Source organism: Corvus moneduloides, chromosome 1 (genome assembly GCF_009650955.1).
Source record: "Corvus moneduloides isolate bCorMon1 chromosome 1, bCorMon1.pri, whole genome shotgun sequence".
NCBI lineage: Eukaryota > Metazoa > Chordata > Aves > Passeriformes > Corvidae > Corvus > Corvus moneduloides.
The window spans coordinates 135,133,273-135,160,050 of NC_045476.1; the positions used below are offsets into that span (position 1 = coordinate 135,133,273).

Genomic DNA, 26,778 nt, shown 5'->3' on the forward strand with positions numbered 1-26,778 from the left:
TTTCTCTGTTTAGCGTAACGCTCAGCTCCAACTTCTAATTTATTTTAATAATGGTGTCCTCCAAAATACTTTTTTCCTTCTTAGCAAGATGCACAAACATTTTACACCCCTTTCCCACCAACAAGGGAGGAACCACATGGGTCAGCAAATAAGCAGCTTCTGGAGCAAGAGGATAAATCTGAACAGGTTTAAACAATCATTAAAACTTCTTCCTGCTGGTGATGAAGCAATGAACTGTCTCAGACTGAGCCAGAAACAAATTCACTAAGGGAATAAATTCTGTTTTTTCTCCTTACAAAAAGCCCTTTTACATCTTGCTATGTAAAATCTGTCCTGTTGTGTTGGGAGGGAAGGAAACTTGGACTAGTGCCATCTCTTTGTTTTCTTTTTCTTCCAGAGAAGCTTGCTGGCTAGCAACGGTGCTTTTTTGGGGTTAGTTCTGGACCTTTTTTTTTAATGTCACGTTTTATTTAGCCTGCTTTGGCACTTCAACTGAGGATAAATTTGGATAATGCTAATACTATATCAAAAGCCACGGGGTTTGAGCTCGCTCTCTCCTTTTTTCACTACATATGTTTGTGCAGAGAAAGCTTCACAGTATTAAGGTATCTGACATGCTGTCAGACAAACAGCACTTTCAGGGAACAAGGAGTATTAAGGCCATAGTCAGTTTTTGTGATGACATGTAAAGGCTGCCTGTTGCATCCTGCACACAGAATTTGTCAAACTAAGACAGAAATCCCTTGAATGGCCAGAGGCAGCACCTTCTGGAAATCACTCTAGGGTTTTCTCAGCAGGAGGCTCTGTAGCACCTCACCATCTGGCAGGAAATATGTGGTCCTGATGGCAGCATGTGTGTGCAGGAGGTGACCACGTTGAATGAGACACAGTGACTAGGCGAAGTCCCTACGTTAACTGGATGCCAAGGAAGGATACAGAAGCAGAGCTCTTTGGCTGACCTGTTCCTTTCTCACAACGAAGTAAGCCAACCAACATCCTATCTGCCCATGGGTATGGAATTTAACATGAGGCTAACCTTTCTCTTCCTAGGAATGGGTTCATCAAAGAGAAGGTTGCTTGTTTCACCTTCATCAATACCATCATCTGGCTGGGAAGGTGTCCGAAAAGCTTTGAAGCTATCAGCTGACAGAGGTGGAGATGGGGTGGATGGGTTGGACTGGTCACTGGGAGCATTCCAGCTCCAGTATCCACTGCTGCTGGTACTAGAAGGCACAAATCCTCCTTCTTTCCAAGATCCATTCAGGGATTCTGTCAAGAACAACAACAGCCATTATTAGAACAGTATCACTGCGATAGGGCTAAGGAGCTCTTTTTTCTAAGGTTTAGATGCCATGTTGGTAATTAACTGTACATTCAGTAAAGGAAAATGAAAGCATTGGATGTAGAGAGGACAACCATGTCTAACCCACTGCACATAAGTTACATATTCCACACTTGATTTTTATTTTATTTCAAACAAACAAACAAAGAAGCAAAAGCAGCAAAGTATTTTTCTAAAAAGAAATGTTGCATTTGAAAAGATAACCTGTTCTGGAGCATAAACAGCAAAAACAGTCAGATATTGCATGTGTGATTTAAGGAAAACACTTAAATTGACCTTTAAAGGTCCCTGCAAACCCAAACTATTCTATGATTCTAAATACATCCTCAACTTTCAACAGGAACGCATGACTAAGGTGCAGCACCAAAGCAAGCTCCAAGCCACTGTATGGCCAATAGGAGATCCCCTGGGAAGGGGACATATATGCTGAGCCCCAGAACACTAAGCAGATCCACAAAAACATGATCATCTTCCCAGTACTAAAACACCAAAAAACCCCACAGTTACACTTCTTATAATCTCTCAGTACACATGCCTGGGCCTAATCTGAATCTCTGCCTGAGGTGGCATGTATCCCTTGGGATATACAGGTGTACAGGCATCTGGTTTCAGAAATGGAACACACAGAAACTCGATCACCTCCACACCTACTCACTGGAGGAACTGCCTCCTCAGTGCAGCAGTTCCCCTGACATTACGTGGTGAGGAGACACTCGAACTAACAGCTTACACTCTGCAACACCATGGGTGGGAGTAATAACACTGCCTGTGCAGTCTGAGGCACAGCTTGAGCCATGCCTCACATGCAGAGGTCCTCAGGCCGGCATGTCACTCTTGCCAGTCCCTAAAGGGCTTCTGGCAGCAGAGGAGTATGTAGGTCACCAGCCCAGCGAAGGCATGGCCCCAGCACATCCAGGGTGCAGCCACAGGTGGCTCTGCCAGAACCCTCAGGTTCTCACAGGGCTTGGGCAAACGTGCAGGGATGGTTTAGGTGCAGCTTCTCCTTAACTCAGGCCTTGGAAGCTTTTCCCAATGACGCTGTAGGTGCCTGAGTATTGCGCAATACCTGACTTAGGAGCTGGCAAGCAAATAACATCTTATCTGTTCATGAAACAATATTTAAATGTGAGACAAGTCTTTTCAAGCCAGTGCCTGTCTTTAAAAGATCTGCAGAAGTCACTCCTTCATTCCTTCTCAATTTCTTACAGAAAAATTTAACTAATAGTATTGGCAAGAAAGTGAGCTATCAAAAGCTTATCCCCAAACCAATGAATTTTTGGGTTTTTTCTCCTAATTCAGTTCGTTTGGGACAAAATCCTTAATGATTAACATCAGCCGCTCAAAAAAACAGAACGCAGTGCCCCCTCGAGTAGGCAGCAGTACTGATTTACTGATCAGGGCTACACAGCATGAATGGAATTGACCCTCTCTCTCCAGCCCTCTCAGTTCCTCTTTGGAAAAGGACATACACATTTCTGGTAGCTCCTAAGTTAACATATGAAAATGTCATGTTTTGTCTCATGATTACAACCTTCATGTGACTGTAATGAAGCTGGGTTTTGTTTCTTTTAAATATCTGGTACTTCAGCCTTGTGCCAAAGCCAAAAAATACATCTGGTATCAACTTGTGACCTCAGCATAGCTTAAAATTTCCATGTCTTCAGAAAAACAAAGGAACATTCTTTCAATTACTACTTTCTGACACAGTTATGGTGGTGCTTTCTATTCTCAGTGTTTACAGCTTCTCCTCACCTTGTTGAGAAAGAGATGTAAATCAAGAACATTTTTCAAGTAGCATGGAAAAGACTGAATGAGGTTGACAACAGGAAAAAGCCAAACACTGGTTCTCATTCATACTAACAAATCTGTCCATGTAAAGAAGTTTAATACATAAATAAAAGCAACTTACTCTTATTTTGGGGCTCTTTTCACACTGCTGGAGTTGCGTGAAAGAGAACCAGACCAAATATTATTCGGCTGCAGACAAACAAGGGCCAAACTGATCCAGTTTACACGGGTGATCATCCCCAGGAATTCCACATGGATCTGACTTTAATATTAATGCTAATGGTTTTTTTTTACTTCTAGGCAAAATTCCATTTGTTTTAACAAATGTTCCTTTAATTATACTGCTACTTAACTGCCCTTTTCTGGAAAAGCATGTAGAAAAAACTAATCGCTAATAATTTGTTGCTTATATTACTAGGATCAGAGCCTAGCCTTGCAACACCAAATAAGCTTTAAATTATCACGTCTTTACACTTCTATTTAAGTCTTTAGTAAGCCTTGACTGAGGCAAAACTAAGCTATTCAGGGAGAAGGTGCCCAAAACCAGCTTCAAATCTTATCTGCGACTATGGAAAACATAGGAATTACTTTTTCAGGCTAGTCTTCCCAGATTGTGGGAAACAAGTAGACAAGCTATATGAAGAAATATCAAAGAGCACTCAGACTATGCTAAGAAATATCAAAGGCAGTTAAACAGCCACTATTTACCTATTAGCAATTCAAAAGGGCTTGTTAGGAAGATCTTTCTGATCAACAGCTGCAGCTAATGTACACTGCAGCTCCTGAAAGGTGTCACCTGCTCAGACTGTCTAAGGTGGCAGATACTGCTTTACCCACAGCAGAGCAGCTCCCCAGGACAGGAATGCAGCAGGGGATATGTGTGCCTTGGCCACACCAAATCCCTGCCTGGCACATCAGCACAGGTCCATCTTCAGCTGTCTGTGAGCTGAGCAGCTGGAGAGCAGGTGTGCTTATACCCTTCTGCTGGCCTTTCCCAGGGGCTGATAACATCCTGTCCCGTGGCGTGACAGTCACCAGGGATGTCACCGCCTGTGGTTTCCCAGCGCTCCTCAGAGCAGTGGTATTCCATAAACACTTCTGGATTTCAACACTGGAAAGCACACTAACAAGGGCCATGGGTGTTCATGGCCAGAATTCCAACTAAATGGATAAAACTTATATTTTCCGAAAATAAATGGAAAACCCACAGCATTTGTTCAAAAATGTTTATAAAGATTGGACATTTGCTATGAATTCCTTTAAGAACATCATTCAGTGGATCATGCCTGTTCCCATGAAGAAAAGCAAGTATTCCTCAATCTTCAAATTACTGACAGTAGGAAAGCATCTAGTGTTTTTTAGCAGTTACACATGAGTAAGAAAAGGCAGAGTCATACAAACAATGCTGAGGTACCCTAACAAGGGTGTCCTAGTTTAAATTATTCCTTAAAATAAAACACTCTTAAGAATTTACTGTAGCTCGAGTCAATCTCACATGGATCAACTGTATTTCATTACCAATCTCTTTATTACCTGAAACTTTTTATATATATATTTTTTGTGTGTGTGTCTTCTGCTATACCATGAATGAAGTAGTCTTTAAAGGGATTATGGTTTTGATGGAAGACCATCAGAGAGTTACAAACAGCACAGGAATTGGAGGTCTAATCCTACATCAGCAGAAGCAGACCTCTTGATGTACAGATTGCACCGCATGGTCTCTCAACCAAGGGCTGTGACCTGGAAGTGCTTTGCCTTATTGTGGCTTTAGGTAAAATCTGATTTCCATGGAGTGGAGGACAAGAACAACTGCTACCATGTTTCCTGGATACAGCACTCAGGACATGGTTTAGAGGGGAACATGGTGCTAGTGCCAGGTTGATGGTTGGACTTGGTGATCTCAGAGGTCCTTCCCAATCCTAACCACTCTACAATTCTAGATTGTATATGTGCAAATGGAAAAAAGCTCTTTGAAAAATTAAGTGTTTCAGTGAGGTCAGGAGACTTTTTGAAGTGCTCATATTCCATTTACGGATTGGGCATCTCCCATTTAATAAACTAGAGCTGCTCTACAGTTAAAGAAAATGTTTCTTTTCATTTCTGCCAGTGCTGCACCAAAGACTTTGACTAGGTTGGAGCAAAGCTCAGTATGATCCCCAACATACCAGAAGACAGCCACTCACCATTTGTTCTCCACCATGGCCACAACTCCTGGAAACAATCCCCTTGGTAAAGGGCCCTGACACCCCTTCCCACAGCCCCTGGCTCCAAAAGCTTACCATTGGGTCGGACAGGAGGGCTGCGGACCAAAGGGCTGGTGGATAAACTGGTGAGTACCATGGCTGCTGTTACTTTATCCATGTCCAGTTCTTCTGGAGATTTCCTGAAACACAGTGAGTGGGAGGCAGGAAGCACATCAGCAAATATTTAACATTTGTTTTGTTTTTTTTTTAATACCAGCCCAAATCCTAAGCCAACATAGCACAGTAACAAAAACAAGCCGCTGTGCAGAGTTCTCCAAGCATTGGTCTTCTGGCAACCAGAGCATATCAAGAGGCTTCTACAAGCAAACTAACTAAGTGTAAATAGGAAAAGAAGTGAGAAAAGAAAATACATCTCTGTATAAAATTTTCAGGATTACTGTGACTCTCTGTAACTCTTTGTTCCCTTTTTATTTTTCAGAATTTCAGCTATTCATATTCTTAGAGCGAAGTGTGTTCTTAAGGTGGTTTTCTTTTCCTTGGATGAAGACACAGAGATGCAAAATTGGGTGAGACTACTAGCAACATTAATACCATACATTAGCCTCTATAGGGTAAAGAAAAACCGTGAATTAGAACTAAAGGATGTAAGTTTGTTGCTTCTGCTTAACACTATTAACCTTCCCATACTCTCTACAAAAGACCGATCCTAAATTTTTCCTGGTCAGATTAAAAACCAAATATTTTAAGTATTTAGGAAACTGCATAAAAATGGCGCAGGAGGGGTAGGTGGGGAAGAGAGAGGGGGAGAGAGAGAGAGAGAAGGCTGTTTTGCAGGTGTGATGGGTGCCTGAGCCAGCATGATGGCACAGGGGCCTGTTCCTGCCTCAGCCTGGTCTTGTTGGGAACCTGCGTAAGTCAGAGGAGAGGGGTAACAAGGGAAAGGAGAGCAGCCAGCTTTCCAGGAAAAGGAAGAGAAGATTGGGACAACGGCAAATGCCACCAGGATCTAGGATTCAGTGATCCATTGCTCAAGGAGTCATGGGGTTTTTTTAGGCAATGAAGGAATTTTTTTTTTGTCTGTAAAAATTACATACTGTCTTTTTCACCCAAGAAAACTCTCTCACAATGTAAAATTTCTGAGGAGTCAACGCACCAAAATAAAACTACCAAACCCACTACGTTTAGCAGACTTTTGCTTTCCATCCTTGTGGGTTGGAAATCCTTGTGGGATTTCCACCTTGTGGGTGGAATCAAAGCAGATAATTTTTTGAAAACGTTGACTGATCATCCAAAATCATCATCTCACTTCCTAGAGATCAAGTTAATTTTGTTCTTACAAAAGGACACTTCCCCCCCTGTATTCTGCTTTGTGGGTCTCTGGAGATATCTCTGTGCCTTGCCAGGAGCTCTACTGAACAGATCAGATGGAGTCTAATTTAAAGCCCAAGATAAGAAGTGGTCAGCTACCTGCTGTTTCCCATCAACTGTTGGTCAGTAAGTCACCAAGAGGAACAGGATGTGCTGGGTGCACTCCCTTTTCTGGAATCTTATCTCACCCATCAGGTGGAAGGTTCATTAACTGAAACTATACTACAGTCCAAGGCTCTTGATATTTTAGTGAGCAAACCTTGAACTTGCCCATGAAACAGTTCACAGCTGCTATCTGGCTGATGCAAGGACTCACACAGATGCTGATCAACACTCTCCCATGATGCACAACAGCTTAACTCTCACAACTGTCTTTTGCAACACATCAGTGCCTGGAACCGAAACACTGATGATGATTCCTGCAGTGTTCTGATTATATCTGCAGAAACCCTTCTTTCCTCCAGCCAAGGCTTTTGCAAAGAGCACAGCAGCCATATGGTCACCATCAAGTACTGGAAAGGTCTCGGATATCTGCTATAATCAGCTGAATCCTGAATCTGTCACCCATCAGCTCCTCATGCCTGCAGAGGAGTGTTTCACTCAGAATGCCAAATTCCTCTGGGCTCAGAAGCTCCTTCCTCAGGGATGACATGGAGGTGCTACACTTTCTCAAGACCAACACTGCCAGACGATTTTCCAATTACCCAATATCCCAGCATGAAAATCTAGTTTCTGAGAAGGCTTTAGTTGCTCTGTAGCCCACTCTGGCCAGACTACACCAACTGCCCCTGTGACTTCATCCAGTTGTGAATGAACCATTAATATCTGCATTTCTGCACCATATGACGACAAAGTGAGCACAAGTTCCTGATATGATGGAGAAGCTGATCCCTAGTGTTTGTAATCAGACTTCCAACAAGGTTCTTCTGTGTGTGTGGCAACAGGACTAACATGTTCCCATCCAGGCCTCTGCAGAATTGCAAAATCACACTACAGCAGTTGTTGCAAGTGTTTGCCAAGTTGGCGTCGAGATGTCAGAGTCTAGACCCGAAGCTAATCCCAAAGCTTCCCCAAGTAGTTTATAACTAACTTCTTCTAGCTCTTCTGATTTTTCCTCCCCCCTACAATGACAAGCACTACTGTTCCGAAAATCTAACCCTTACTCCAAATAATTTTACAATGTCCTAAAATTGTCAGCACTGGCATCTGTGCCTAAGGGGAAAGTCTTCACAAGCAGGCAAAAAACAGGAATAGTCATGAGAATCCTTGCCATTTCTAGCCATGCTAAACCATACTCTTTCAGCTACTGGAATCCTTTTTTCTTCCTGATCCAATTTAACAGGCTAATAGCCCAAATAAAACAAACTTTGGACTTTTTCTCTGCCCATTTTGAACGACAGTAATTTTTAATATTTACCACTCCTCAACTGCATCCAGCAAACAAGAACACTGCTCATGCTTCCCAGCCACAGGAATTTTAGCAGCTACAAGTTCTGGCTTATGTGACTCTGCTCCACTTTTACAGTTTGGCTCATAAATGCAAACACACATATTTCATATATCAGTCAGCCAGTACTGCAGCAGCAGCAACAGCCTTTGAGAGACAGGCAAGGCATAAAACTGAAGAGAGGAACCACTTAAGCCATCTGCATTTAGTCAGCATCACGTGTGAGCTGATGCCTTAAGAATTGCCCCAGTACTTTTCAGCTTTCCCTGCTGGAAAGCTGAACCTGCACACAGCTGTTCAACAGTACTTGCACTCAGAGGGGAGAGTAACTTGTTTGTTACGCATCAATTGTTCCCAAAACATTTATCCCACCATTGCTAAGGCGATTTTCTGTGGACTGAAATCAAAAGCCCTTATGTTACTGTTATTAGGTGTAATGAAATCAGTTGTAAGATCATCTACTACATGAACTATGAAGACTTCCTTTCTCTAATCCCACATCCCAGTCTCCAAATGACATCTCCCAACTTCTGGATGGATGTACTTGTGTCAGTCCAGTCTGCATTTGAGAACCAAGCAGTTTTGGATCCTTTCTTTCCAAGTGTTTGTAAATCCAAACTCATGAAATAGCCGAATTACAATGAATCAGCTGAGATAGCAGCAGCAGAAGTTACAGGTCCTTGGGGACAGACTTTTTACCACCATCCGAGGTCTCTCAGTTTCATGTCTCCCTGCTTCCTCAGCAGGGAGAGTGATTTCACTGGATCCCTGCAAAACACCAATCTAGCCAGCCTGGCCATTAAAAGTGTCTTTTTTTTTAAAGGCCAAATCAGACTTAGTTACTACACTTACTCTTGATCAATCATTTCCTTGATTTTGCTGATGAATTTATTGCTTTTTTGATAATAATTTATCAATGTTAAGCAACCATCACATTTTCCCCAGTCAAAGCTCTCTACAAGGAAAGGCTGGGTTTAAGCTCCAGAAGATGAGAAAAAGAGGGTCCAAGAAAAGTCCAAGGCTATGCAAGTATTCCAAACCAATGCAACATCCAATCTCCTACTGCCCCATTTCCTCTGCCAGCTCCTGGCCACTGTTACCTTCAAACTCCCTACTAAGTACTATTTCCATCTGGACACACCTATACCACACTTCTATTTTTTCTTCTATTTTTTAAGACTTGCTCTCAAATAAATCTTTAAAACCACAAATTTTATTCTAGCTTTTAAGTCTTTAGACTACTGTTTATTACTTCCCTGGCTTAGATCGAAAAGCCTGTAGTCCTTCCTTTAAGTCACTACTTTAGCATATTTTAAGGGTACTAGAGAATATTCTTAGAGCAGAGAAGCTTGTAGTGGGAGCAGATGCTTTTGATAAAATTGACCCTATTGAAAAGCAAAACCAAGTTCACTTGAAGCAAAGAAAAAAAAAAAAGATTTTCCCTGCCCACAACTCCAAAGCTTTCAGTCAATTCCCTGACCAGAAACCTCTGACTCCAGTGCAGCAATGCTCCAAGCAATGAAGCACTGGTTCACTGTGCTGTAAGGGCTCTCCTATGCTTCAGAGCTGCCCCAGCACAGTCTGAGTGTGGGCCAGGCAGTGTTTTCTCACCATGGCTCCACTCCCACCAAACAATGAGAGGGACAGCAGTATCTTGCAGCTGCCAGGACCAGGTGGCAAGGGGATAGAAACTGCAGCATCAGAAGAGCCCCGGGGAGGGGAAAGGGAATAATATTTGCAGTTACTTCAGGTGGATGCTGGCTACAAAAGTTCATCATCAAAGAACCAACCTTCTTCTCTAGAGTCACATACCCCTGCTTTCCAGTGTTGTTGAGCTTGCCTTTCCTTATCCTACCTTTTAAACAATAATCACCCGAAGCCCATAGGCCCTAAACATTCAGATTTACTAAAAGGCTTACATTTTCCTTTGTTTTAGTGGAGTCATGTGCTTATCTATTTCTTACTGCTATCCTCACCAGAGAGACATGATAAAAAATAAAAAAATTAACTAGGATTGATAAGAAGAGAAGCACAAAAATGCTTTTATTCCATGTTAACTGTCTACTGTCCTCCACCCAAAATTCAGCTTTTGACAGTGGTTAACAAAACACCTGGACCTTTTGCTAAGGAAGTACCATATAAATATGTATGCATTAATAAGCTGTAACTGGGACAAAATAACACTATATTTAAATTGCTCTCTCCCTCTCATACTTACATGTCCTAAATTCTCACAAATAGACATCTGAAATCTGACTCTGATCACTTGACTACAGTCACATCACACTGATATTGTCATACTGAGCACTGCATCAATACTATTAAGCATGTTGTTAGAAGCTTTCGACACCCAAAACATAATTCATCATATAATGAACCATTGTAACCAGCACACCAGTAATAACAGAAGCACTTCTGAAAGAAATAAAAATCCGAAATTACATTCTACAGGTAAAATAAAAATATTTTCATTTTCTTCAATTCATCATTAATGGCAAAACCAACATCCTAACAAAGAACCAGCAAGAAAATCCATGTACACGGCTGTGACTCCATGCATCTAAAGTAACTACAGCCACTCTTCTATAATGCTACAAACAAAATATTCTTAGTCCATACAATACTTTGCATTTATAATAATACTTGGTTACCATCTAACAACTCAAAATACTGACAGTACAGATAAAGAAATGATCTTCTTGCTCTTGTGTTTGGTTGCTGATTATGGAGATTGAAAATTACTCACTTGCCAAAGACAAAAACAAAAATAAGAAGAGAATGGTCCATACAAATAGTCCAAGGTCATCAGCATTCTTCAGTAAAAGCCATAATTTTTCACAATAAAGCAAAAAGCAAAGGGCAATATTTCCAAATATTATATTGAATTAGCATAGTACTATAATGATACATCTCAAAACATATACTGAGCATTACTAGTCACACATTTAAAAAGAAAACTGCTGTTTGGTATTTGAAGGAGAGAGACAATAATAATGCACTAATTGGAAGTTAAGGATTTCTGCCTTTGCCCATTGTGGTCGAACATAAAATTAACATTTTCCACACTAACTTTGTATTTGCAGACTAATTCATATGCAGAATGAAGGGCCTTTCTTTGTTTCTGCTGTCCTTGTTATACACAAACCAATTTTTTTATAGTGACAGCTACTAGAATTAAGATGAAAATCTTTTACTGTACAACTATAGGAACTTTTCTTCTAAAAAAAATATATATACCTGAACTTCTCAAGGAAAAAAAGAAAAATGCATCAAAGGCCACCTCAAAGTCCTTCACCTCCTCCTAGCAAAGCTAACAGATTTTGCTATTCAGTTATTCAAAGGGCCTTTGGAAGTCTGGTTGGTGTGTTAGAGCCTGAGAGCCCTTGACAGAGTCCTCAGTAACTGAGACGCTGACTTCCTATTTGGACTGTAATAGCTTAAAGACAATAAAAGGTCTCTGCACATCAGTCCTAACAGATGGGAGACACTCACAGAGTGGTTCGCAGCATCCTGGAATAGAAAATATGTTTAAAAGAGCTGAAGAGAGAGTGATGCATATTACAAGCATGTTTCTCGAAGTCTTTTATTTGAACTTGCATCTAGCAAGCGCTGCTCCACAAAGAATGGGCCTGTTTTTACAAATGCGTATTTCTTTATTATCTCCATGGTCACTAAAACTTGACAGAAGAGAATCCATTCATTTTTACAACCATTTTGTAGATGTAGATACTCAAGGAATTGTGGTATTTGGTTCCAAAGGTTGGCTGATGTACTCTCCCACACACAGGGCTCTCGTTTGTCTCTCCCTCTGCTGCTCCTGCCATCTCCTCAAGCTAGATGGCTTCCCAAGCCAGGTGTGTCCCCAGGAGCATCCGGAGCACCCTTTCCAGTGCCCTCTCCTCTCTGCAGAGGTACAATCCAGTGATGCTACCCTGGCTGCTATGGAGGCTACCACCACACCAGGCCTCTCCAGGGAGTGCTTGCAGAACAGCACCAGCAATAAACAGGATGTTAAATTACTGTGATTCCTGTGGTCTGGTGTAAACACATCCCACGGACATGCTCTGCTGCTGCTGTCCCCTCTGCAGTGCACCGGCAGGAATAGCTGCTTTGCCCTCTAAGGCTCCCTGGAAAAGTTTGCTTAAGTTTGCAAAACAGATGGAAAATGCCTTTTTCATAGAAACCTTTTTATCACTGCTTTTTGAGCAACTTGTCAACTTCCTTAAAGATAACTGAAATTTCAAACCTATCCATATGGAAACAGGACTGAACTCTAGATCTTGCTATCTGATTCACAAAACATGGGATACAGTGTGCTGGCACTGGGGAGAGGATGGGTAGTAAAACATTGCTCTCATTATTGGCTGGTGATAAGATCTCCAGTTTTAAATGCTCTGCATAAACGGGAACAGTGAGGCAAGCCAAATTCCACAGTGGGAGATAAGCTGCAGTTTACACTAGTAATTTATTCTATATATTGAAAAAATTGATCCAATGAATAATTTTTACTTTTCAAACAGCTGCAATCTATCAGGAAGACTTATCTGGCGAAGAGCCCTTGGGGCAATGACTGAAGCTGTAGTAGGAGTATGACACAGAAATTGTCTGCTTCAAAATAGAGCAATCAAATAAAGGGTAATCTCTTGATTGTGAGTGCAAAGCAAAAATTAAATTCAGAAAGGAATAACAGAACCCTGCAGACAACAGTTATCCCTTATAGTCATCCACCAATCTTGAGGATTTTTGGAGAAGATTTTCTGCTCCATTTTCTCTACTTTAAAGGCCACTTGCTGATGCAACAAATAACTCTGTCTGCAAACCAAGTCTCAATAGTGCCCTGAAGCAACAGACCAATTATTCCAAATCTTATCCAAAATATTCATGTTCCCTCCCTTTCCTGCCTGCGCCTCCTGCTACTGTTCTAGTTTGTTCACAGGTACATCCCCACTCATAAATGAGATCACTCTGATGGGGTACTGTTTAGAGAAAGAAAACTTCACACTGGTGCTTTCCTCAAGGAAAGGGGCTGGATCACTTGCTCAGTGCAATACAAAATACCACGATGAATATGAAAAAGATGGAAAAGTAACAAAAAGTCCATAAATCTTCCTTAACTTCTGAGAAGAATGATTAGCTGAAGATAACCTTAGAGCAGATGTTACATGAACTTTGTCTTTCCCAAAGTAAGAGAAAACGCAAGGTCAGAAATGTTTTGCTCTTCCTTCTTTCCCTCTTATCTATTGCAAACAGCATGATTCCCACACTGTATGAATGTCTCATATTCCCAAAATATGTTTTGTAGTATTACTGCATATATAAAGTCCTAATGCACATACATGGATAATTTGTTTAGCACAATTTGTCTCTAAAAAGTTGCTGTAAGTCAAGCTTAAAATAATATTTAACTTTTTTTCTGCCACACCATTAAGTATAATTTTTTTCTAATAAAACCTACATTGATGAAACACTTGAAAAAACCTGCAAGTCCTCATCTCACCAAATCAAAGAGCCACAGGCATGTTGTTCTGTTGCTACATAAATCTACTACTGTGAACAAGATGGCAAGCACTTCACTGAAATCAAGTCAGTCTCAAAAATGACCCAAGGGTCAGTTTCTGTTTATTGTTAATATGTACGTGTCATTCTTTCTGAGCTCTCCAAATCCTTATTTTTTTCAAGCAAGAGCCAAACAGAATTGGAAATAAAAAGCCACTGACTCTGGACAATGCTGTCCTGAGCTGCCAGTGCTGCTGAAAGAGATCTGGAGACTCCAAGCAAGAAATACCTCTGAGATGATCCTCTGCTCCCTGCCAAAGTGAGACTGTATACCCTGAAGAGTGGAACCATTAAGCCATTGCTTCTATGGCATACGTAAGCCAAAAGGTCACAGCACTGTAAACTATCTTCCAGGGGGTTCTTTGCTATTGCAGCCATTCAGGAGACACACGCTATACTTCACCTCACAACTGGTTGGATTTCTGTCCTTCTCCATCCATTAGAAACCTGCTTTAGAACACAGAAGACACAGAGTTAGCTCATCTTGCCCTCTCCAGTCCCAACTTCCATTCATCTCCTGTCCTTGGACCTGTTCTCCAGGACTACATGGACTACAGTACCTGTGATAGCTAATTCAAAGCTATTTTGTCTATGCACACGTCCATGAAGAGCATCCACATACACCTCTCAGATGGGTTCTCTTTCCATTTCCCTGATCATCCTACAAGTTTGTGTTCATCTCATTAATAAGAGTACATCCATCATGAGCAAAGCTGCTCCAACTGTTGTTAATACGGTCTTGTCCTCATCTTCTACAAGGACACTATTATTTCCCCGTTCCTGCTGAAATCGCCATGATTTGACTCACAAGGATAGCTCAGTCACCTGTAAGGAACAGTAGAACACTGCTGTTCTCTTCACCTCTTGTTTACAGCTAATGAAGTTGGAATTATTTGGTGCTAATGATTTTTTTTGTTTTGAACAGGTGATGAAAATATTTTCTTCTAAATATAGTAACATACACAACTGACATTTATCTTTACATCCAGCCTAATTACAGACCAGATTTTAATGCTTTTCTTTTCTTGGTTTTCATTTTCTCAGGAAATATCATTATTGAGATAGCAGCACTTCCAGATACTTTTCAGGTAGAGCAGTAGGGTGTATGGTACAAATACCAATAACATATAAACTCTCATACTTTATATGTGGGACTCTACAGACCACTTGGTCCAGTACTCTGCAGCCAGCACTACCTGTTTTAAAGGAAGATGCAATAGGGACATTCCCACGATTAATGTATCATCTGATCCCCATGAACTACAAATTTCCTTATACTCTGTGACCAGATTAAAAAAGCACTAACAGAACATTCTAGATATTCCAATATATCTTCTATCAGCTATGGCTCTGGATATTCTTCTTTTCCTCATTTTCTCCCTCCTCTGTACATTGTCCTCATGTCTGGGCTTCAGTCATATTCCAGGGCAGGGAGCAGAGAAATCTAGTTACATTATTCAGGAGACAAATACTACCTTGTGGCAGGTTTGATTTAGTTATTTCTGCAACTGTTCTGTTGTTTCTGAGCTACCAGACATGAAGAGCAGAAGCTCCAAGCTCATCATTACTTTATTTGCTATGACATTGCCTCCTATCAATTGCCTTTTTGATGTGAACATACCCAGGAACTTCAGCATTTCTTTACATCAAGCTCCTTCCATGTTTATCAAGCTACAGTTCAGGATACACCCCATTTCTGAGACATGAAGGAGTTTCGGAATGAAAATACCTCAGCCAGAGATCTGACTGATGTACTTTATAGCAACCCACAGTTCCTCCAAATTACACACGAGAGATACAAAGCGAAGCCCCCGAGGCTATTCCAGTGTCAAGGAACTGCCTTCGCCAATTTTATGCCATGATGACTCAAGAGACAAGCTGATGTTCTGACAACACACTGGCAATGTGTTGAAGAGCTAAAGAAGGCCTGAGTCCTTCTGTTTTAGGAAAGAGAGTGCTAGATTACAGACTGAAATAGATACCACCATATTAAAAATATATTGTGCAGTAAGCATCACCATCCTGCACACACTCTACACCGTATAAGCTTGTTTCAGGTGACACACAGTTTACCAATAGGTCTTTCAGATTTTTCAGGCAGGTTGCTTTTTTTTTTTAAATCTCACAATTACAGATGAGAGATTTCTGTTGTTTGCTTAGCACCTGAAATTTCAACTGGACATTATTTCCCTGTTAAGTACCACCACCAGATAATCTCCAGGCTTAACCAACACAGCGTCTTTAACAAGGGCATCTGGCCTTGAAACAGTCAGGGCACAAAGCCATCTCTTCACTGAACCATCTCTTATAAAGAAGAAATATATTTAAGTCAAGCATACATCTCTCTTCTTGCTTTTTAAACAACTCTTCAAACCTTTCAAAGGTCCAAAACAACTTAATTTCTTCCAAAGGAGCCAAATATCTTAGATAGCCGTCTCCTCATCCCATGAGTTAAACTTTTGCTGCACAGATAAGAACTAAAGATATTTTAAAAATGATGGATATAAAACCAGACACTACAAAAAAACAAGATTGGAGAAGATGAATGGACAGTAAGGAAATGCCACTGAAGCTTCTGGGCAGAGTAGGACCTACCAGGCATGAGCCAAAGGTGCCTGACACTACACATCCATGTTAAAGCATCACTAGAATTGCCAGCTTTCTGTGGCTGAGCAAGCCATCTGCACAGTCAGTGTGTGGAGAAGTTGGGGTTTTTGAAGAGCACTGTCCCCTGCATGTACACGGTACAGCATGTGCATGTGACTGTCAAAGAAATCCCAGGCAGGAATAACTGCACCAGAATTTATGTATTTATGTACAGGAGAGCAACATCCACAAGAAAATGAGAACACATGGACCATGTAGACTACCTATTCTAGACAGCAGCCAGTATTCACTGATAGCAGATATTACACTCCATGACCATATGTATTTCTTCACCACACAACACTAGCGCACTGAAGATGCTCCTCCTTAACAATCCCACTGAAGAGGAGCTTAAAATAATTTCCTGTAGAAGACCTCTCCTTAGTCTTTAAACAGTTAAAATTGTTTCTGTATTTCCCAGCTCAGGATGTTCTCCTGGGGTACAATTTTCTAACGGATAGATGTTTGCAAGGAGCAGTGGTGGCAGATTAGTCATCGTTTTTCTTCATTAATATAGGATTGTTAGGTACCCAGCATCCTAAATAATGAGAGTTAAAAACCACAACACTAGACCTAGACCTTTGCTTTTAAAGTATACCACAGGTACAAGTCCCACTGTGAAAGGGGATGTTTCACACATAAATCTGGTGATGCTGCAGATGGGAATGATCATTCTTAATGATCATTGCTGCAACAGCATTAACTGAAAATGTTTGTCATGGCAGGAAAAACAGTACCTTGCACCACTACTTTGCATTGCACTGCACTGAGGCCATCAAGCAAGACGCCACACATAACTTACACTACGTAACATTATAGTATCTGTATCAGACCTTCAGATCAATCTTAAACAAGCATTCACCTTTTACCCCATCACCACCATTTAAAGTAGATTTGTTCACTTATGAACAGTTCTAGCATCCAAAAACCAGCAGTATGAATGATGATTCATGACAATTACGGGTACACAGTAGTTTCTCTTTAAAGCTACTGGGAAGTCATTTAATCCCTCACAAAATTTCTGAGCTCTGGTTTCTCGTCTTTGATTCCCTTCTTTGAGGGAAGTGAAAGCATTGCCCTTTTATGGAGAGATGTCAAAGAAAAACAAAAACCAAAATATAGTTTATCATAGAATGGCCTGGGTTGAAAGGGACCCTAAAGATCATCTAGTTCCAGCGCCCTTGCCATGGGCAGGGACCTCTTTCACCAGACCAGGTTGCTCAGAGCTATGTTGGTTATGTTTTTAAAACACATGCAACAATCCTGGTGGAACAAATTGGACCTGAAGTTAGAATCTGACCCTGTAACTGAGACAACCGCAACACAAACACACCAAATAGTCGAAAAACAAAGGTTGCATAGTCAAGCACAGGGTGGATAACACACAATTTGAGAGCAGAGGAAGGCTGATATTCAATAACCTGCAATACACAAAACACCTTCCAAAGTGGTAGAGGATGCAGAAAAAGCTGGAGGGAGCAATTGCCACATATGGTTCTACTGGGACAGTAGGAGATTTGGACAAAATTGGTCTGCAAATTATTGCCTTCCCTGTCATTTGTTTCCAAGCAGTTTACATATGATCTGTAACACCATTATAGGAAATAACCAAAATACATATTTACATTTAGCATGAAATAAAGGCAGAACTTCATAAATGATCTGGAGATATGAAAATAAAAATGGTTTAAGAAGCTCTATGAAACTTACTTTTGATAAAGTACTGTAAGCATACAAGATGGTCAATTTAGACAGAATAAAACTGAAGGGAGGTATCAAGAATATTTATAAGTACTCCTGATCTAAATGTTTTTCCAAGATGCTTTTAACATTAAACATTCAGTGTACTATAAAATATGTTCGCTCTGTGAGTCCAGGGCTTTTTGTTGTGTTCTTGTTTGGTTTTAATTACTTGAATGCTTTGTATTGGAAAGAATGAAACCACCGACATAATATGTGGTAGCAGAAGAATGCATCTGGCTTAACTCTGCTGTCATCTTTAGTGTTCTTGTTCTGAATTCAACGTTTTTTTCATTACAGGGAACTACCAAAAACTGTGGCCTGCAGGTATCAAAGGGAAATTGAGAATACACCACCCAGCCTCTGGTTAGTACTAGGTCCAGCTTGTTCCCCAGTTTGTTCTGCTAGACAGAAACACTTCCTTGGTAATGCATGCGTTAGCGTTAGTAGCTGTTTATAAAGGCACAATACAACAGTGCTGTACGGACTCAGATAGTGAATATGTTCTTGTAGTTTTCAAATTACTTAGCAAAACCCGCTCACCACCTTTTTTTTCATTATTATTTTTGTCTAAGAAAACACTGCTCTCACAAATATCACAAGTGATAATTACCATGACATAAAACAGCCAGTCACTTATTGTGGGTCTGGTATTATGCTCATGTTATCCATTCTCAGACTTCCGTAAAGTTACTCCTGCTTCTGGGAGAGGTACAACAACCATAACGGTCACCAAAAGAAATCGCACAAAAAATTAACTTCATTAACATCTTCACCACTTTCCATACTGTCCTATGCAAGCAGTACTCTGTATCAAAGTAGAGATGCATGTTGTAAAAATCCACCAAAGTCTTACTGAAATGTCCACGGTACAGTTGATACTACTAATTTTTGTTTCCATCTATCAAAGACAACACAGACTTTAATGACAAGAAGACACTGTATTCCATTATATAATTCAATTATCTTCTTCCTCTCAGAAAAAGAAGTGGACTCTTTTCCACTATTAGTCAACAAAGTACAACATTTTCCATCTTTTTTTTCTATATTCATACAATGTGCAATGACCTAATGGTCCAGTTTCTTTGTCTTCAGATCACAAATGTACAAGCGGCTAAGCATGTGGAATGTTCCACACTAATGAATTAGAGTATTTATAGTCACAGAGGCATTGACATTTAAACTTTTTGCTAAAATTATTTAAAGAATTCTCTCTGTAAGTGACAATGGAACCTCTTTCTTCAGAATGAAGTCTCAGAGAAGAGAGATTATTGTTATTACTCTTAAAATCATACCCACTGGAAAACACAGGGTTGGAAAGCTGCAAGAACAGCAAATGCAGGCACATCCCACTCTGCACACTGTCAGGCAGACTGTCCACAATTTTCATAAATTCAAACATCCTCCTCCCTCATCTTAGTCCCTCTGTGATGCTCTGCTCCAGTCTTTCTACACTCCCTTTTCTTCCTGACACCAGACTTCCCCTAGTATGCCTGTCTTTTCCAACAACCATCAAAGAATTTCAGGGAGAAAAAAACCTCTATGATTTAATGAAAACTCTAAGGTTAACACAAATAAAGACATTACCAAATAAATAAATCTTTTCATAAACCAGATGAAAAGGTGAAGCTTTAGCCTGTGAGCAGCTGGTAGTCTGGTTTTGGTACCTGCTTAATATCTGCTTTCATCAAGTCCTCTCTGTAGTCCTGGACAACCATGGCCTCCTCCTCGCTGCTCTCTGGAGATCCCCCAGTTAGTGTGTTAGCTACTTTGGACAAAAGAGACATGGCCTTCATGAAGAATGAGTTACTTCTTCATGAGTCACTGAAAGCAGCATTCACCTGACAGCAGGTTTTAATACGATACAAACATGAGCACTTCCATAAGGGGATTACATTACTATCCTGTAGACACACTGTATTTTGTGCAAGCTGGAGCACTGCAGCTATACACTATCTTTGCAGAACACTACTGCATTTTGAAAATTTACCTGTTTTATTTAAAGAATAAGCTATCTTTAGAATGTCTATCATTTCTGATTGTTTTTCCCCCAGAAAAATGAAGGTTACTGGGTTTATTCTTTCTCCATTGCACATCTCAATACAGATGTAAAAACTGCAATGCAGCTGCAACTCTCCAGTGGAGCTGATAGCAGTCTCATCGCTACCATCACCCTTTGGCTTTTTAGAATAAATACACTGTATTATTTCTCTCTTACTTCCCTTCAACAACCTTTTTTTATACACACACAACCTTGACTCTTTTCCCCTACCAAGCACAACTCCGGGGGTCACTGAATCCCCTAGCTAACTTAAAAGTAATTTTTCCCTTATTTCACCTCCAGCACAAAGTCCTCATGTAACTTGCCATTAAGGAAAAGATGTATGTAGGCAAGTATTCCTGGATCCTCAGTATGATCTACCTGACACAAGTGACTATGGAGACATGTCTGACAACTTGCCCAGCAAAGAGCTCCTCCCCTGGGCAGTGGGAATTGCTCTCTATCCTTTATGTGACAGGATTTTGCTGTTTGCACAGCAGATCTAAGCAGATGAGGAAATTTAGGCCAGCATCTTTCTTTAGAGCATGCTGGGAGTAAGGAAGTCCAAGTGATACCAAGTGTATCTTAGAAGGGTGTTTCCTTTTTTCAAATGAAGATGACAATATTCTTACAGCCCTGATCATTGTGGCTACAGCTGCAGTAGTAGGTTCAACTCACCCCTTGGTCTGCACTATCAGAAAGGTATTGATCTCTGACAGCACGGACATATCCCTTCCCAAAATATCTGTACGCTTCAGGTACTACTCCATACGGACAAAAGGAATAAAACTGCTAGACTTGGAACTTTGGAGAACCATGGGTCTCGCAACTTGGCCAACGAAAACAGATTGAAACCGTATTTGTGACACACAGTTTGGCAAAAAAAAGTGGCATTTCTGTGCTTCAGGGATGACTGCTAACCGTGAAGAAATATATGGCAGAGCCATTGACTACAATGGCTGGACATTCTTACTCATGTTGTGGTAATGTACATGATCAAATTGGGGCAAAATGGGAACAAAGAAAAAGAGCGCATGTGCATATCCACATAAAACTAAAAAAGTACAATTTATTACCCAAATTCCTTTTTTGTTGTTGTTTTACATTTCATATTCCATTCTCTTGTGTAAGACCTTATAGTTGAATTTTTTATTAATTGATTACATATAAGATAAAGAATAATGTACTCAATGTATATTTGTCCTTCACTTTAAAGAAATACCTTAAAAAAATAAGTACTAACTTATAAAGCTGCAAAAAAATCATAGTCACGTTTGTCTGCACACGATGCAAAAACAGATTTCCTAACAAAAGATATTCAGCTATAAACAGCAATACACAGAGCATGATAAATCACTTCGAAGCAAGCATCTGTAATGACACAGCCTCCAAAGAACCTTTCACAAACAAAAGTATTATTAAAACAGTAACACATGCTTTCAGACTGATTTCTCTTGGTCTCAGTTTGCAACCAGGGACTTGTTTGGAAGATTTGAAGATAAACTCAAGGGCAGATCCAGCTTGTGACAGTTTCCGTACGCCTGCTCTCCTGCCTGCCCTCCCTGCTCTCTGCTGCGCTGAAGGGATGCTCTGTCACAAGGGATACATCAACCAGCCGACCAGCAAGGCTGTTATGCAACGCGTCCATCTGTGGTTCCTCTGCTGGCATTGACTGCTCGCCTTAGGAAAGCCAAGAGTGTCAGCAGCCTTGCTTTGTAAAGACTCTCCTTGTTCTTTAAATAACTCCAAGGATGACGTTTGTGTGACTCCTTGCTGCCATACCTGGCTCATGAAGAGCAGTGCATGGAGTCCTGGCAGTACAACACCAATTGCATTGCCCCTGGGACTGCAGTACTGGGAACTGGGAAAATCCCGACTTTCCAAAGCAGAAACCCAGCAAAAAAATAAAAAACACCCCACAGAACAGGAGGTGAAAAAGCAACAGCTTCATCGCCGAGCATTTTATTTTACCTGCCTCCTCATCCAGGCTGACATCTGATGACCAAGCATGTCTCTGGCTGAGCACAGACCCAGTCCAGGAGGAGAAAGAGAAAGCTGTTCCCTCCTGCTCCCACTGGTCTACCAGTGGCCCAAGCATGCCAGCATGGGAACGTGTAAGACTCCCACTGGTTTGAACTGGTCTGGTTTCTGTATTTCTCTGCAGACAATGGAACTGCTGGTAACTGCAAAGATTTGTCCCCAGTTTAGTGGTGTTTAGATAAACACACTCCTAAGTAACACCTACACCTTAGCCAAAGGTGAATAATTAAAACCCAAAGATTTTCAACTGGATAGTGCCGGGTGCAAACACACAGTCAAATCAAAAAAAGAAAGAAAAAAGCTTTGGCCAACTTCCATAATTCACACCTTCCTTCAGCATACCTCATTCCCAAGCAACATACCTGACACAAATTTAAATATCTACCTATTAACTGTACCATAAAGCTACATGTGTTGGGATGTTTTAAACATATTCATGTGCTGTCAGCTTCAGCAGACAGATGTTATTTTGGTATCCAGACTCAAAAAGACCATGTCTGAACCACTTTAATCACTTGATGGTGGATGTTCTATCAAAAATACTATCTTTTCAAAATACTTAATGAAAATCTCAAGCAAAATAGAACTGTGTTGTTGTATGTGTGTCCACACTCATGCTTCTAGAATAACCAGTAATTTGAGACACATAACCCAGCACAACATTGTAAAGACCAGTTTTTCAGAAAAATCTTAAGGTGAAAACTTTCCCCCAAAAAACTTTAAAAAACCCCCAAAATGTCATTGCAATCAGTTGTTGCAATCAGACAATGTGAGCAACACAACTTCATGAATCACTCTTGAATCAGAGACGTGTAGAAGTAAATCTGGCTTCACATTTTAGCCTAGATGGCATCTGAGTTATTCAGGGAAGCCCAAATGTCTAGCACAATTCTGCTGTGGTATTCCTGTCATGGTGAACAGTCAAGATTTCAGATTAATTGAATGCAGTAATCAAAAATGCAGTCACAGCCTTCATTTTTTTGACTAATCTCCTAATTTTTTACTCCTCAAGAATAAGCAGTTTCTCAGTTGATTTTTTAAAAAAAATACCATTATTGAAAGAATCAAAGAAGATTCACTAGAATCAGAGAATATGAGACTTTAGAAGCTGCCTTCACATAAACTTTCGTAAGTTAACTTAAGTTTAGAGTAAAATACAGTAAGCAAAGGCTGTATGCTCACTAAATGCATCATGGAACAACAGTACTTCTTTAATACGTGTGCAATATGTTCTCTAACACCACAAAATGTTTGCAAAAGTAATATCCAGTATTTCTGAGTTGTTGTGAATGGGTTGGGAGTTATTACAATAACAGTTATGAGAAGGGGCATTTGCTTCAAAAACTGGTAGAAGAGAAACTGCTATTAAAGAGAGAGACTTCATCTAATGATTTCTGGCACGGACCTGCACAACGTCTGTTTCCAAAGCTAAATCACAGGGACAAAATCTGTGGGGTCAATATTTATTTTTGTTAACTCGAGCCTCACTTCAGCTTCAAATTCTATGAACAGAAATCTGTAAAAAACAAACATTTAGAGAAGCTTTTTTGCAGGCAGAATTTTAACTGTACTTTAAAATCCAACTATGGAGTATTCATTTTCCCAACTTTTTTTTCCCATGGAAATTTTTGTCAGATGAAAATCATGCCTCTTAGAAGATGACACTGCATAGCTACATGTATAGTCCAGAGCATTTCAGCACATTTACTGATTGCATTCTTTCACATTAGACTGCTCAGAGAAATCAGTAGCTGAAATTTTGTTTCAGTAGCCCACAGTACCCTATACTAAAGAAAAACCAGACACGCTAAAGGTACTTGTTTTGGACCCCATACTCACACTCAGGAAATATTTCATTAAGTTAAATGTTGCCTTTTTCTTCTCTTAGGATATAATTTGACAAGGAAAGTTTAACAAGGTGAACCTCAGCTTGCTAAAGTGGAATGGTAATTGACTGCATAATACTTTTTAGAATTCATTTACAGTGGTGACAAGAATATAGTTATTGGTGGAAAGAGCAAATAAATACCTGCCCCACTCAGAAACCAGCTGACAGCCCTGGTGACCTGCTACTTGACTTAATTTCTACTAATTTTCCACTGGAGAAATTCCTAGCAGGGAACACAAAAGATTCAACAAGAAGTTTCTATAAATATTTGGCTCCTTTACCCAAGCAATCCTTTTTCCTGTGCTGTTTTTAAGCTAGATGAGCTAAAATCAATGTTTTTGCACATGACTGGCTATTCCAAGCCTCATGGAAACAACCAGAACACAGGGTACCAGCAGTGCACTGCATGAAATGCTTCAAGAAGTTCCCAAATTAAAAAAAATCAAATGGTCAGCTAATGAAAACTATATATTTTCTTCAAGTTGTCATAAATATCAAAGATCTAATCCTGTAAAATTTAGTTTACACCAGGAATTAGACCAAAACTAATCTTTTTTTTTTTCCCTCTAAAATAGAACCTCCATCAACCCAGAAAATGCCTGTTTGGCATTTATTATAGGATTTAAATGTATCGGTATTATGACCTAAGCCCTGTAAAAGGGAGTTGGATGAATTACTTCAAATTTATTTATTTATTTAGGTAAATGAAATGTGGAATTAAGCAAGACCTGAGTGGATAAATTGTGATGCATTTCAAACCAGATAAAAATGCTCCCATTAATCTAAAACACCATTCTGGAAACCGAGTACTAGAAATGGCCACATGAAAATGTGCACGTCAGGTCACTCTGAAACAGTCGTTCTCAAAATGTGAGCTCCTGAAATAATAACTACAGAGAAGCACAAATTAAAATACATCCATACAACAACATTTATTTGTTTATACAAACACGCACAGACACTCATACACACATAAGTCAGCTCCAAGTTAGCAAGCCAAGGTCCCCCCCAGGTAAGATGTTTGGTGCTGGGGAGAAGGCAGCACAACAGTACTGCTGCTTTCCATTAATATGACAGCTCAGGATCAGGCCCTGGCAAGGGACCACCGAGCACGATGCCAGCAGATAAAGTTCAAACTTGCACCCCCCATCTTCTAGACAAAGCTCTTACAACTGCAAGAATCTGGAAATCTCAGCTGCACCTCAGGAAACCAAATCTCAGCCCCGAATTTAAAAACTGCACCCTGTTGAGTTTGTTAATACATGAAACCAAGTGGTGGTTTACCTCCTTCCACCTTCAAACCCATCTTCTCCCATTACACCTATAGTCAGCAGTATCTCAAAAAATGCAGCAAAATCCAGAAAAAATATTCAGATGGCTGTCCAGAATCTAGGACATCCATGTCTGTATTTAAGCTTTCAAATTTAGTAAAATATTGCCTCCACCTTGATTATTCAGCTTCCTGGGTGCAAAATGGGTATAGTTGAGAGCACTGATTGCTCTCACTCTCCCGCAAGCCACTTGCAATGACACTTGATTTGTTTCCATATGCTTAACTGCTATAATTATATAATAATATAAGGATGCTTTTTAGTCACAGTTCTGAAGCCTATTTGTATCTTCATCAAGCCTAGCAGGAAAGCAGCACTACCTCTCCCTCTGCATCCCCCTGCTCAAAGCTCCACATTTTATTCTCAGTGCCTGTGTGCTTGTTGGTGCAGCATCCATGGCTGCTCCAGCTTTAGGATCTGCACTGAAGTGTTGGTTTCTGTCAAGAAATTCTTCTCTCACAGAAACCTTTTCATGTTTGGAAACAAAATACAAAATGTCTTTAACGCATCAGTATGATTTAGAATCCACTGCCATAAGCAATAAAGTTTTTAAAACATTAAACCAAAATACATGGGATACATGACACTGAGTTTCAGCTAAAGGATGGGAAAAAATACATGCAAAGCTGTCTGACACAGGGCGGGATTTGAGTGCTATACGCCTGCACTCTTGTTACTGTCCACAGAAACCTGGTCACAATAATTAGCAAAACACAAGACTAAACACCACCAGCAGGGTTAATTTTGGGCTTGCCTAAATTTAGGTATCCAGCATCTTTGAGATGCTCTAGCATATTCTCCTCTTCCCCCCAGAGTCATTAGCTGCTGCATGAGTCACATCCAGAGCTCCCACAGGCATCTCAAACACCTCATGGCACCTAACATGGCACTGGATGTTTGTGTCTGGCCAACTCCATCTCCCACTTTGTGTTTTCTTCAGGGTAAGATGAACTGACCTCTAAGTCAACTGGCCTCTGTATTGAGGAGATATCCTGACCACAACAGCTTACACAAGACTTATATTCAATCCACTGAAAGGAAGATCCCATTCTTACTTAGTTTTTTCAGTATAGCAAAATAGTCCCAACTTTACATATGGAAAGGCAAAAGACCAAAGGAGTTTGCCTAGCATCAGCTACACCACCACAATCAGCTGGTGCTACCAATTCAGTAGTGAAACCAAGAGCAGATCCCCCTCCTTCATTACTCCTGGAACCAACAGCAGCCCCAAGAGCATTTCAAGGCAACTTTACAAAACAATTACTTAAGCTTTACTTCCACAACATCAAGGTGTGGGCTTGTCTCAAAACTTTTAAATCTGGGTAACAGGCTTATTTTTGCTTTTGTCTCTGAATGCAATGATTAAGTTCACCCCTGAGCACAGCTA

General features: G+C 40.4%; 1 protein-coding gene across 5 annotated transcripts in view; it reads right to left on the minus strand.

The window, feature by feature from the left end:
• ZNF704 (zinc finger protein 704) overlaps nt 1-26,778 on the minus strand; it is a 105,010-nt gene that overhangs the window by 34,005 nt on the left and 44,227 nt on the right. For all 5 annotated transcript variants that reach the window (XR_004243679.1, XR_004243675.1, XR_004243678.1 and 2 more), the window contains exons 3-4: nt 5,410-5,513; nt 1,037-1,269 (exon numbers count right to left, since the gene is read on the minus strand). Coding sequence is in view for 2 of the 5 variants with exons in the window: in XM_032128180.1 (XP_031984071.1) it covers nt 1,037-1,269; nt 5,410-5,513 (337 nt within the window). In the remaining 3 variants the exon portion in view is untranslated. The remainder of the gene's footprint in view (nt 1-1,036; nt 1,270-5,409; nt 5,514-26,778) is intronic.